The sequence below is a fragment of the Bufo gargarizans genome, chromosome 2, assembly GCF_014858855.1.
Source record: "Bufo gargarizans isolate SCDJY-AF-19 chromosome 2, ASM1485885v1, whole genome shotgun sequence".
NCBI lineage: Eukaryota > Metazoa > Chordata > Amphibia > Anura > Bufonidae > Bufo > Bufo gargarizans.
This window is the reverse complement of record NC_058081.1, coordinates 11,984,318-11,999,137: the sequence shown is the minus strand read 5'-3', so window position 1 is coordinate 11,999,137 and position 14,820 is coordinate 11,984,318. Positions and strand designations below refer to the sequence as shown.

Sequence of the window (14,820 nt, the reverse complement as noted above, 5' to 3'; positions counted from 1 at the left end):
TGAGACAGGGCTGCTGTGCTGACTGCTCATACTGTTGCCAACACACCACTGTGTCAGTAGGCCACTGTATAGACTCCTCATGCTGTTGTCACCACACCACTGTGTCACTGGGCCACAGTGTTGTCTCCTCATACTCTCGCTGCCACACCACTATGTTAGTGGGCCACTCTGTTAACTCTTCATGCTGTTGCCACCCTCACCACTCTGTGACAGGGCCACTTTTCTGACTTCTTAAGCTGTTGCCTCCATACCACTGTGTCAATGGGCAACTGCGCTGACTCCTCGTGCTGTTGCCACCACATCACTATATCACTGGGGGCCACTGTGCTGACTGCTCATGCTGTTGCCACCCTCACCACTCTGTGTCAAGACCACTGTGCTGACTCCTCATGCTGTTGAAACCACATCACTGTGTCACTGGGCCACTGTGTTGACTCCTCGTGCTGTTGCAACCACACCACTATGTCCCTGGGCCACTGTACTGACTTGTCATGCTGTTGCCACCACACCACTGTTTCACTGGACCACTCTGTTAACTCTTCATGCTATTTCCACCCTCACTACTCTGTGACCGTGCCATTGTTCTGACTTCTCAAGCTGTTGCCACCTTTCCACTGTGTCACTGGCCACTGTGTTGACTCCTCGTGCTGTTGCCACCCTTACCACTCTGTGTCAAGACCACTGTGCTGACTCCTCATGCTGTTAAAACCACATCACTGTGTCACTGGGTCACTCTGTTAACTATTCATGCTGTTGCCACCCTCTCCACTCTGTGAAAGTCACTGTTCTGACTTCTCAAGCTGTTGATACCACATCACTGTGTCACTGGAACACTGTGTTGACTCCTCGTGCTGTTGCCACCACACCACTATGTCACTGGAACACTGTGCTGACTCCTCATGCTGTTGCCACCCTCAACACTCTGTGACAGGGCCACTGTTCTGACGTCTCATGCTGTTGCCACCATACCACTCTGTGACGGGGCCATTATTGTCCCTGTATGGCTTTGTTGACATCACCATTTATTTTTCCCTTCTTCTGATCTCTCAGAAGGACGGAAAAATTAGAAACACAATGGATCCTTTCAGTGGAGCAGCCGTAAGGCCGGTGTCACATGGTCCTTATTTTGCATCAGGATTGAATCATGAGTTAATTTCTAACCAAACATATTATTCATTGTTTAGTTTAATACTGTCTTATTTTCAGTTATAAGAAGCCTCTCCCAGTGAGCCACCTAACTATCAGTTAATCTAAATGACTGGTCCCATCTGTCTACTTCAGTCACTTCAGTGCGATTATCGTGCCCGGATCCTGTGGAAATCTCTGTTTATCTGACATTATAAAATCCATCAGCATGAACAGATTTTTTTCATTGCCATCAAAAGACCCAACAAGGCTTATACAGTATATCACAGCTGAAAATACCCCAGACCCCTTCTCAGCCTCCTCTGAGGGGGATCATTAGTAAGTAGAATATAGTACCTAATATATTTTTAGGACTATATAATTTAGGTCTTTTTTGTAGCTGCTTACATTTTCTCAATTTAAAGGAGAAAATATGTGTGAGGAGAATCAGACACAAATCACTCAGATACGTCTTCTTGGATTCCAAGGTCTACACAAGTACAAGACTCTTCTATTTATTGTTCTTTTCCTGACTTATGCATTTATCATTGTTGGAAACCTTCTAATTATCCTTTTAGTGACCACTTTTGACCACCTCAAAACCCCAATGTTCATCTTTCTGAAACACTTATCCATAGCTGATGTTTTAGTAACCACCAGCATTATGCCCATGATGCTGGGCATAATATTTGACGAGGAGGGAATTTTGCCCCTTTGGGGCTGTCTCATGCAGTTGTATTCCTTTGGTATATGTGGATTTATTCAATGTCTTCTCATTGCTCTCATGTCGTATGATCGATACTTGGCCATTTGCCATCCATTACGTTATTCTTCACTGATGAGTCCAGATCTTTGTCTCCAGCTCATTATTGGGTCATGGTTTTTAGACACTGTGTTGACATCAAGTGAGTTCTTTTTTTTAATACAGTTTAAGTTCTGTGGTTTGAATTACATTGACCATTTTTTCTGTGACTTTGGTCCCATGGTGGAATTGACCACTTCAGACATTTCAATTTTTATGTTACAAGACTTTGTTTTTTGTATCTTTGGGATATTTTTCCCATTTATGTTTATCATTATGACCTACATTTTTATTTTTTTCACCATCCTTAGAATTTCTTCAACTTATGGTAGAAGAAAAACCTTCTCCACTTGTAGCTCTCATCTGACCACAGTATGTGTATATTATGGAACCCTAATTACAGTTTATGTGGCTCCATCTAATGAAAGAACATCCAATACCAATAAATACAGATCTCTCTTGTACATAGTAGTGACACCAGTGATGAACCCCATCATCTACAGCCTGAGGAACAGTGAGATCAAGAGAGCTATCCAGAAGACGATGAGTTACATCTTTCAAAATGGATGGAAAAGATAAAACATTTGCTTCAAATGTTCAGTGCTACATGATGGCTCCATTTAATATTGCTTTATAGAAGCACCAGCATTGTCTTGACCTGCAACATGCGCTTTTTGTCTAAACATAGAACACCTAAATTTTTTTCAGGGCTGCTTATGTATTTTGTATTGGAGAGGCTGCTTTACACAAATTTTACATGACTGTTCATTGTGACAGACACATATTTGTGGTTACTGTTAAATATATGCCTTACAAAAATAATTTATGCATATATAATTTCCAACTTTTGGCAGTAGGTAAGAAAAGCTGGTTTGTGTTCCAGCATGACTGCGCCTGTCACGAGGGTGTCAAGAACCACGCCTGACTCCGTTATACCCAGGGTCAGAAAGTCGCAGCGGTTGTCTGCGCGCTCTATGTAGATAGATAGGGCTGTTTCTTTATGGTAGCTTTCTGGGTTTGCTTTGCAAAACTTTTTTGGCTCATTCAGGGATCCGTAGCTCCTTCTCCTCAGCTGTTTCTTGTCCAGCACTCCCAACCTCCTTATATTCCCCTCTCTCACTTCTCTGGTTGCCAGATATAGAGCTTCCTACCTGGACTTCTATACTGACCCACTGGAGCTGTGTTGCTGCGTTCTCTGGTTGTTGGTCCAGAACGTTACCCTCCGGATCCCTGTTGGACCTTTGTGGTCTGCTGTTGTCGCCCACCTGGGTTTATGTGTTTGTCTGTATTGTCTGTCCTCTCCCTGATGTTTTCCTCTTAGTGTCAGTGGTGCGGACTAGCGATCCCACCGGCCCGTTCACTATCTAGGGCTCATTTTAGGGAAAGCCAAGGTTTAGGCAAGTGATCGCCGCACGGGTGAGGAACCCGTCTAGGGACGTCAGGGCAGTCAGGTGCCAGCCGCAAGGTGAGTCAGGGGTCACCACCTTTCCCTCTCCCTTAGGCAGGGCTTTCCCTTTTCCCTCCCTGTGCGTGACGCCGGTCATTACATTATATCTGGCCCTTATTTTGTGTACCTAGAATCCAGTATGGATCCAATTTCTGCTCTGTCCAAGCAATTTCATGGCCTGTCTTTGGAGGTGGCAGGATTGAAGGTGTCGGTCCTCCAGCAACAGCAGCAATTTCAACTGACCGCAAGCCCAGCGGTTGCTACTGGTAACCAGGCTGTTGCGGAACCCAAGGTTCCTCTCCCTGACAGATTTTCTGGGGGAAGAGACAAGTTTTTGACATTCCGTGAGGCCTGTAAATTATATTTTAAACTGCGCCCTTACTCCTCTGGTAATGAAGAACAGCGGGTGGGGGTTGTTATTTTCCTGCTGCAGGGGGACCCGCAGTCCTGGGCGTTCTCTTTACCCACTGATTCCCAGGCTCTTCGGTCAGTGGATGAGTTTTCCGGGGCCTTGGGTCTCATATATGACGACCCTGACCGAGTCGCACTGGATGAATCAAGATTACGGAGACTCCTACAGGGAGAGCGGCAGGTAGAGGAGTATTGCTCTGACTTCCGTAGGTGGGCTACGGATACCCAATAGAACGACCCGGCTCTCAGGAGTCAGTTCTGTTCTGGGTTATCTGAAAGGGTTAAGGATGCGCTTGCATTATATGAGACCCCCTTTTCCCTTGATGCGGTTATGTCCCTTTCTATCCGAATAGATAGACGCCTTAGGGACAGGTTGAAAAAACCGGAGCAATTGGCAACCCCTCCCAAGCAGCAGTTAGTCTGTACGGACTTAGACGAGCCTATGCAGCTAGGAGGAACCACTCGTCAGGTCCATCCTCCTGAGGTTCGCCGTAGGCGTGGGGTTTGTTTTTTTTGTGGGGAGAGGGGTCATTTCATTAATGTCTGTCCTTCTTTCCTCAGAAACAAAAGACTGTCGGAAAACAACTAACCCCAGGCTGTGTGGAGGATGTCAGCCGGGGGGTATATGTTTCCTCCATACGTACATCGCAATTTGTGTTGCCAGCGGTTATTTCTTTCTTTCTAGACAGTGGAGCAGGGGTAAATTTGATAGATGCCCATTTTGCCCGCACTATGGGTTTGTCTCTCTGTACTCTACAGAGACCTATTCCCATATTTGCTATTGATTCTGCTCCTCTGTCTCAGAGAAACCTCACCCACATTGTTCATAATTTACATCTTCGGGTAGGGGACCACCATAACGAGATGCTTTCATGTTATGTTCTGGAGGGACTTCCCACTCCGGTGGTGCTGGGCCTTCCCTGGTTGGTAGCGCACAATCCAGTGGTAGATTGGCAGGCCAGGGAGATATCGGAGTGGAGTGAGCATTGCAGAGAAATTTGCTTAAATAGCAATTGCTTAGTCGCCTCCATAACTACCCTACCTACATTTATTTCGGATTTTGAGGACGTCTTTTCTGAAAAGGGTTGTCAGAAGTTACCATCTCACCGTCCTTATGATTGCCCGGTTAACCTTATTCCCGGCGCAAAATTACCCAAGACCAGGTTATATAATCTTTCGGGTCCAGAGAGACAAGCCATGAAAGATTATATCTCCGAGAGCTTGGCTAAGGGACACATCAGACCCTCTTCTTCACCAGTAGCTGCAGGGTTTTTCTTTGTTAAAAAGAAAGATGGGGGTCTGCGTCCTTGCCTAGATTTTCGCGAATTAAATTGGATAACCATCCGAGACCCATACCCTCTTCCTCTCATTCCTGACCTGTTTAACCAGATTGCGGGTGCTAGGTGGTTCTCCAAACTTGATCTTAGGGGGGCCTACAATCTGATTTGTATCAAGGAGGGGGTGAGTGGAAGACAGCTTTTAACACCCCTGAGGGGCATTATGAAAATCTAGTTATGCCTTTCGGTCTGACCAATGCTCCTGCCGTCTTTCAACATTTCGTTAATGACATTTTTAGTCATCTTATCGGCAGGTTTGTGGTAATATACCTAGATGATATTTTAATTTATTCGTCTGATCTGAGAACACATGAGGTGCATGTCAGACAAGTACTGCAGGTCCTACGGACGAATGAATTATATGCTAAAATTGAAAAATGTGTCTTCGCCGTTCAGGAGATACAATTCCAAGGTTATTTTTTATCTGCTTCAGGTTTCCGTATGGATCCTAGGAAGGTCCAGGCAATTTTAGATTGGGATCTTCCTGAGAACCTCAAAGAACTGCAACGGTTCTTGGGCTTCGCGAATTTCTATAGGAAATTCATTAAAAATTATTCAGTTATTGTAAAACCCCTTACTGACATGACTAGGAAGAGATCACAGAAATCACCATTAAAACTAAATGATAATATTATAAATCTGAGCACAGTTAATCTTACTAGTGCTCAGATTACACTTTTAAATAAAGGCCTAAAATTTGCGCCGTCGGCTACCTTGAATAAATTTGATACCTATATAGGTATTCAAAAGTTCATTCGAAAAATTTGTTTAAAAAAATATTTCATCAAAAACCCACCAATTTTAGGAATACCATCAAAAGATCCCTATATCCATACACAACTAAAAAATAAATCAAAGAAATTCCCAAGAACTGAAATTGGCCCAGAGATGGCCACATTTCAAAAAAGTGTAGAAGTGGATCTAGAGAAATTAAAAATAAAAAAAGGGTATAGAAATAATCTAACAAATGGGGAAACAAAGGCTATAAGAGAACTACAAAAAAATGAAAAAGTAGTCATCCGTCCGGCAGATAAGGGAGGAGCCATAGTGATCTGGGGAGAGGAACAATACAACGTAGAATGCCTCAGACAGTTAGCGGATTTAACCACCTACATGCCATTGAAAAGAGATCCAATGGAGGATTTTAGACGGTCCCTTTCCCTTTACTGCAAAAAAGGATTAGAAGAAAATATATTAACACAACAAGAATTTGATTTCATTATGAATACACAAGGGAGACTACCCATATTTTATTGCTTGCCAAAAGTCCACAAAAGTATTGTGGACCCACCAGGTCGCCCTATTATTTCGGGAATTGGATCCTTAACTGTAAATTTGTCAAAATACATAGATACTCTGCTTCAACCTGAAGTAAGAAAAATTAGATCCTATATACGGGACACAACCGAAATTATTGGTATTCTGGAGGAACTGCATGTCCTGGACCATTGGATTATGGGTACCCTGGACATCCAGTCCCTCTATACCATAATAAATCATGATCAGGGCATATTAGCCCTAAGGGAACAATTATCCAAAAATAAATTGTGGAATGGGAAGCAGATTGATTATGTACTGGAAGGAGTGGATTATATCCTACATCATAATTACTTTTTATTTTCTGATCAATTTTATTTACAGAAGAGAGGCACCGCCATGGGTACCAGGTTTGCCCCCAGTTATGCCAATTTATTTTTGTCGCATTGGGAGACTAAGAATATTGATCCCAAACTGGGGGTAGACCTGGTCCTATGGCGGAGGTATATAGATGATATTATTTTTATTTGGGGTGGAACAAGAGAAGATCTTGAAAACTTTATCAAAAAGATTAATGTTAATGACAATAATTTAAAATTCACCTCCAATTTTGGAAGTGAAAAGATAGAGTTTTTGGATATTGCGATTACATGTAAAGAAAACAAATATAGATGCAATACATTCCACAAGCCTACAGCAAAAAATGGGTATATTCCCTTTACAAGCTGCCACCTACCAAGGTGGCTTACAAATGTCCCTTTCGGCCAATTCCGAAGGTTGAAACGGAATTGCACGGAAGATGATACATTTGTGGAGGAAGCAAATATTATGAGGGACCAATTCAAAGAAAAGGAATACCCAGAATTCATTATAAATGATGCCCTCGAGAAAGTAAAAAAATTGGATAGGAACACCTTTTTTCAGCCAACTCAAAAAACAAAACAGGAGGAAGACTCAAGCTTTCGGATTATTCTGCCATACAATATTCAGGCAAGACAGGTTGAACATATCATAAAGGCACATTGGCACCATTTATATAATGACAAAACAATAGGGATGCTTTTGCCTTTAACACCGAAAATAATTTACTCAAGGGCCCCAAATTTAGGGATTCAAGTAGCCCCTTCAGTGAAAGATAGACGTAAAAAAAGTACGGTTACCAACTGGTTGCAACCTAAAGGCTTCTTCCGATGTGGAAAATGCCTGGGATGTAAAAAAACTAAATTCCCGTGAAAAACCACATCAGTTGTCTCTACACAGAACTCCCACTCAATGACAATTAAACATTTTCTCACCTGTAATTCTAATAATGTTATATACCTAGTCCAGTGCCCTTGTCAAAAACAATATATAGGGAGAACCAAACGCACCTTGAAGGTCAGGATAGCAGAACACCTGAATAATATCAGTAAAGGTTATGACAAACATTCGCTGTCCAGACACTTCAAGGATGCACACAATCAAGACCCTAGGGGCCTCTCCTTTACGGCACTGGAGAAGGTTGAGAAACATTGGCGGGGAGGCAACCAAATTGAAAGACTATCGAGGGCAGAATCGAGAAAAATTTATGAATTCGGTAGCATGTTACCAAGAGGCTTAAATGCCGAATTAGAAATATTCGGCTTTTTATAGACATGGGTGTTCTGTGTGGGCGTTGATGGAGAGTTGCAAGTTTGGCTGTTTTCCAGCACTGCAACTCCCCCTCCACCCCACATAGGCCACCCTTCCCCTTCTATATCCATATTTAAGAGAGAGGATGAAAGGTATTTAGGAAAATGAATGTATGAAACATCTGAATTGGCTCCTTATGAATTTGAACAATCTGGGAATCCCAAGAATAGCATAAGAACTAAAATATAGGCAATTTCCCAAAAAAACGCAATAAAACCGCATATGCGTTTTTTCTTATAAATGTATCTGCGAGTACCTGCTAACAAAGAGGAAATATCAAAGCTGTAAAATTCGCATGTATTTATTTATTTTAATTGAATTTGTTTATATAATGATTTTTAGTAAATGCTGATTGATTTTTAATGATATGTGAAGAAAAGAAAAACCTGTATACGGGCAAATAGGAAGAAAAAATGTATGAGAAATTATGTTGAGATGATGTTTAATAGCCTACTATTTAAATATATAAGAAAGACTAAGAAAGCAACTTAATGAAAAGAACCGCAGTAAAAACGCAAATAAAATATGGAACAAAAAATAGATCCAGACCGGGGTTTCCTTTGAGACACAATTAGAATCCAGATCGGGTTTTGAAATAGATCGAAAGTCAGTATAAATAGAGACCGTTGTAAGATTTGGGGTATGCCACTGAGGAAGAGGACAGCGTCTCCTCGAAACGCGTCTGGCGGAATACCCTGAACCACAGATGACCTACGAATAAAGAGTGCACTATAAAGAACAAAGAAAGAAAAAAGAACGGTCTTATTCCGTAAGGACAGAAACCCTGAGACGTCATTAACCTGCGTCGGGTGATCCTCCTACTGATTTAAACCCTGCAAGCCAGCTGAGAGACACGTGGGACGCGGTGAACTTCAGAGCCGGGACGCCGGCATATACTGTGGACCGCAAACCCACCAAACGAACAGAGGCACGCAGGTGAAGGTAAGCCCACATAGTGGGTTAAGCTTGTTAAACTACCATATCCAAGCAGTAAGAGGAAAAACATCATCTACATTTAAAGACAGAACTTTGATACAAATATAGCAACAGTTAAAGAAGGAAGCCCATCTTTCCTATAGAGATTGCTACATACGTGAAATAACATCTCCAGATGCAGGTCAAAAACCTATTGAGATAAATACTCAGTGTCAAATAAGCATCTATTTTTGCTTCCCCCCATATAGGACTATACTGAATGAATTTTTATTCTGTTTAGCTAAATGTGTTAAGCATTTTTTATACGTATTTTGTATAATCATTTTGCCTGGCTTGGCAGGAACTTGCCGTCCGAACAGCCTTTGTTTTTCCTGTAACCAGGAGTAACCATCAGTTATACAACTTGGCTGTTTGGACTGCCAGCTTCAGTTTAAAGCCAGGATTGTGTGGTATCCAATAGAATATTTTTATGTATGAACTGTATTTTTTATTATCAATTATTTTAATATTAAAGTGTGCCCTATACCTCCTTATATGAGTGCCCATCCATACTTAATTTACAACATGACTAGGAAGGGGACTGATTTTTCTAAATGGTCGCTAAAGTTGCTTTTTCCTCTCTAAAAGAGAGGTTTACCTCGGCACCTGTACTAGTCCAACCTGATGTCTCTCAGCCTTTTATTGTTGAAGTCGATGCGTCAGAGGTGGGAGTGCGGGCTGTGCTGTCTCAGGGTCCGTTTCCTGGCAAATGGCGTCCTTGTTAGGGATGAGCGAACTCGAACTGTATAGTTCGGGTTCGTACCGAATTTTGGGGTGTCCGTGACACGGACCCGAACCCGGACATTTTCGTAAAAGTCCGGGTTCGGGTTCGGTGTTCGTCGCTTTCTTCGCGCTTTTGTGACGCTTTCTTGGCGCTTTTTGAAAGGCTGCAAAGCAGCCAATCAACAAGCGTCATACTACTTGCCCCAAGAGGCCATCACAGCCATGCCTACTATTGGCATGGCTGTGATTGGCCAGAGCACCATGTGACCCAGCCTCTATTTAAGCTGGAGTCACATAGCGCTGCCCGTCACTCTGCTCTGATTAGCGTAGGGAGAGGTTGCGGCTGCGACAGTAGGGCGAGATTAGGCAGATTAACTCCTCCAAAGGACTTGATTAACTGATCGATCTGCAGCTGTGGATCATTGAGCTGCTGATCCTCAATTGCTCACTGTTTTTAGGCTGCCCAGACCGTTTGTCAGTCACATTTTTCTGGGGTGATCGGCGGCCATTTTGTGTCTTGTGGTGCGCCAGCACAAGCTGCGACCAAGTGCATTTAACCCTCAATGGTGTGGTTGTTTTTTGGCTAAAGCCTACATCAGGGTGAAGCTGTCACACCAAGTGCATTTAACCAGCAATAGTCTGTTCATTTTTTGGCCATATACAAAATCAGGGGCAAGCTGCGCCTGTCACCAAGTGCATTTAACCCTCAATGGTGTGGTTGTTTTTTGGCTAAAGCCTACATCAGGGTGAAGCTGTCACACCAAGTGCATTTAACCAGCAATAGTCTGTTCATTTTTTGGCCATATACAAAATCAGGGGCAAGCTGCGCCTGTCACCAAGTGCATTTAACCCTCAATGGTGTGGTTGTTTTCTGGCTAAAGCCTACATCAGGGTGAAGCTGTCACACCAAGTGCATTTAACCAGCAATAGTCTGTTTATTTTTTGGCCATATACTACATCAGGGGCAAGCTGCGCCCGTCACCAAGTGCATTTAACCCTCAGTAGTGTGGTTGGTCAAGCTGTGACACCAAGTGCATTTAACCAGCAATAGTCTGTTCATTTTTTGGCCATATACTACATCAGGGGCAAGCTGCGCCCGTCACCAAGTGCATTTAACCCTCAGTAGTGTGGTTGGTCAAGCTGTGACACCAAGTGCATTTAACCAGCAATAGTCTGTTCATTTTTTGGCCATATACTACATCAGGGGCAAGCTGCGCCCGTCACCAAGTGCATTTAACCAGCAATAGTGTGGTTATTTTTTGGCCATATCCCAGTCTAATTCTGTCACTAAATCCATACCGGTCACCCAGCGCCTAAATACTAGGCCTCAAATTTATATCCCGCTAAATCTCTCGTTACCGCTGTCCTGTTGTAGCTGGGAAAGTTATTTAGTGTCCGTCAAAGCACATTTTTTGTTCTGGGTTGAAGTACAATTCCCAATTTAGCAATTTCATAATTTAGTGGTTTCTGCTATATCAGAGCTATTTGAAATCTATCCCTAAAAGGGTATATAATATTCAAGGTGCACATTGGGTCATTCAGAATAACTTCACACACACCCGCTACTGTGTATTTTCAAGTCTAATTCTGTCACTAAACCCATACCTGTCACCCAGCGCCTAAATACTAGGCCTCAAATTTATATCCTGCTAAATCTCTCGTTACCGCTGTCCTGTTGTAGCTGGGAAAGTTATTTAGTGTCCGTCAAAGCACATTTTTTGTTCTGGGTTGAAGTACAATTCCCAATTTAGCAATTTCATAATTTAGTGGTTTCTGCTATATCAGAGCTATTTGAAATCTATCCCTAAAAGGGTATATAATATTCAAGGTGCACATTGGGTCATTCAGAATAACTTCACACACACCCGCTACTGTGTATTTTCAAGTCTAATTCTGTCACTAAACCCATACCTGTCACCCAGCGCCTAAATACTAGGCCTCAAATTTATATCCTGCTAAATCTCTCGTTACCGCTGTACTGTTGTTGCTTGGAAAGATATTTAGTGTCCGTCAAAGCACATTTTTTGTTCTGGGTTGAAGTACAATTCCCAATTTAGCAATTTCATAATTTAGTGGTTTCTGCTATATCAGAGCTATTTGAAATCTATCCCTAAAAGGGTATATAATATTCAAGGTGCACATTGGGTCATTCAGAATAACTTCACACACACCCGCTACTGTGTATTTTCAAGTCTAATTCTGTCACTAAACCCATACCTGTCACCCAGCGCCTAAATACTAGGCCTCAAATTTATATCCTGCTAAATCTCTCGTTACCGCTGTCCTGTTGTAGCTGGGAAAGTTATTTAGTGTCCGTCAAAGCACATTTTTTCTTCTGGGTTGAAATACAATTCCCAATTTAGCAATTTCATAATTTAGTGGTTTCTGCTATATCAGAGCTATTTGAAATCTATCCCTAAAAGGGTAGATCATATTGAAGGTGCACATAGGGTCATTCAGAATAACTTCACACACACCCGCTACTGTGTATTTCCAAGTCTAATTCTGTCACTAAACCCATACCTGTCACCCAGCGCCTAAATACTAGGCCTCAAATTTATATCCCGCTAAATCTCTCGTTACCGCTGTCCTGTTGTAGCTGGGAAAGTTATTTAGTGTCCGTCAAAGCACATTTTTTGTTCTGGGTTGAAGTACAATTCCCAATTTAGCAATTTCATAATTTAGTGGTTTCTGCTATATCAGAGCTATTTGAAATCTATCCCTAAAAGGGTAGATCATATTGAAGGTGCACATTGGGTCATTCAGAATAACTTCACACACACCCGCTACTGTGTATTTCCAAGTCTAATTCTGGCACTAAACCCATACCTGTCACCCAGCGCCTAAATACTAGGCCTCAAATTTATATCCCGCTAAATCTGTCCTTAGTGCTGTAGCTGGGCGAGTTATTTAGTGTCCGTTCAAGCACATTTCTTGTTCTGGGTTGAAATACAATTCCCAATTTAGCAATTTCATAATTTAGTGGTTTCTGCTATATCAGAGCTATTTGAAATCTATCCCTAAAAGGGTATATAATATTCAAGGTGCACATAGGGTCATTCAGAATAACTTCACACACACGCTTCTGTGCATTTCCAAGTCTAATTCTGTCACTAAATCCATACCGGTCACCCAGCGCCTAAATACTAGGCCTCAAATTTATATCCCGCTGAATTTGAATACAATACATTGGGCCAAATAATATATTTGTTGTTGTGGTGAACCATAACAATGAGAAAAACATCTAGTAAGGGACGCGGACGTGGACATGGTCGTGGTGGTGTTAGTGGACCCTCTGGTGCTGGGAGAGGACGTGGCCGTTCTGCCACATCCACACGTCCTAGTGTACCAACTACCTCAGGTCCCAGTAGCCGCCAGAATTTACAGCGATATATGGTGGGGCCCAATGCCGTTCTAAGGATGGTAAGGCCTGAGCAGGTACAGGCATTAGTCAATTGGGTGGCCGACAGTGGATCCAGCACGTTCACATTATCTCCCACCCAGTCTTCTGCAGAAAGCGCACAGATGGCGCCTGAAAACCAACCCCATCAGTCTGTCACATCACCCCCATGCATACCAGGGAAACTGTCTCAGCCTCAAGTTATGCAGCAGTCTCTTATGCTGTTTGAAGACTCCGCTGGCAGGGTTTCCCAAGGGCATCCACCTAGCCCTTCCCCAGCGGTGAAAGACATAGAATGCACTGACGCACAACCACTTATGTTTCCTGATGATGAGGACATGGGAATACCACCTCAGCATGTCTCTGATGATGACGAAACACAGGTGCCAACTGCTGCGTCTTTCTGCAGTGTGCAGACTGAACAGGAGGTCAGGGATCAAGACTGGGTGGAAGACGATGCAGGGGACGATGAGGTCCTAGACCCCACATGGAATGAAGGTCGTGCCACTGACTTTCACAGTTCGGAGGAAGAGGCAGTGGTGAGACCGAGCCAACAGCGTAGCAAAAGAGGGAGCAGTGGGCAAAAGCAGAACACCCGCCGCCAAGAGACTCCGCCTGCTACTGACCGCCGCCATCTGGGACCGAGCACCCCAAAGGCAGCTTCAAGGAGTTCCCTGGCATGGCACTTCTTCAAACAATGTGCTGACGACAAGACCCGAGTGGTTTGCACGCTGTGCCATCAGAGCCTGAAGCGAGGCATTAACGTTCTGAACCTGAGCACAACCTGCATGACCAGGCACCTGCATGCAAAGCATGAACTGCAGTGGAGTAAACACCTTAAAACCAAGGAAGTCACTCAGGCTCCCCCTGCTACCTCTTCTGCTGCTGCCGCCTCGGCCTATTCTGCTGCTGCCGCCTCGGCCTCTTCCTCCGCCTCTGGAGGAACGTTGGCACCTGCCGCCCAGCAAACAGGGGATGTACCACCAACACCACCACCACCACCTCCGTCACCAAGCGTCTCAACCATGTCACACGCCAGCGTTCAGCTCTCCATCTCACAAACATTTGATAGAAAGCGTAAATTCCCACCTAGCCACCCTCGATCCCTGGCCCTGAATGCCAGCATTTCTAAACTACTGGCCTATGAAATGCTGTCATTTAGGCTGGTGGACACAGACAGCTTCAAACAGCTCATGTCGCTTGCTGTCCCACAGTATGTTGTTCCCAGCCGGCACTACTTCTCCAAGAGAGCCGTGCCTTCCCTGCACAACCAAGTATCCGATAAAATCAAGTGTGCACTGCGCAACGCCATCTGTGGCAAGGTCCACCTAACCACAGATACGTGGACCAGTAAGCACGGCCAGGGACGCTATATCTCCCTAACTGCACACTGGGTAAATGTAGTGGCAGCTGGGCCCCAGGCGGAGAGCTGTTTGGCGCACGTCCTTCCGCCGCCAAGGATCGCAGGGCAACATTCTTTGCCTCCTGTTGCCACCTCCTCCTTCTCGGCTTCCTCCTCCTCTTCTTCCACCTGCTCATCCAGTCAGCCACACACCTTCACCACCAACTTCAGCACAGCCCGGGGTAAACGTCAGCAGGCCATTCTGAAACTCATATGTTTGGGGGACAGGCCCCACACCGCACAGGAGTTGTGGCGGGGTATTGAACAACA

At 43.8% G+C, this 14,820-nt stretch overlaps 1 protein-coding gene across 1 annotated transcript; it reads left to right on the top strand.

The window, feature by feature from the left end:
* Positions 1-1,558: 1,558 nt before the first annotated feature.
* On the top strand, positions 1,559-2,506 carry LOC122925436 (putative olfactory receptor 5AK3). Its single transcript, XM_044276796.1, has one exon. It carries the CDS (start codon positions 1,559-1,561, stop codon positions 2,504-2,506), a length of 948 nt encoding a protein of 315 aa, XP_044132731.1.
* The last annotated feature ends 12,314 nt before the right edge of the window (positions 2,507-14,820 follow it).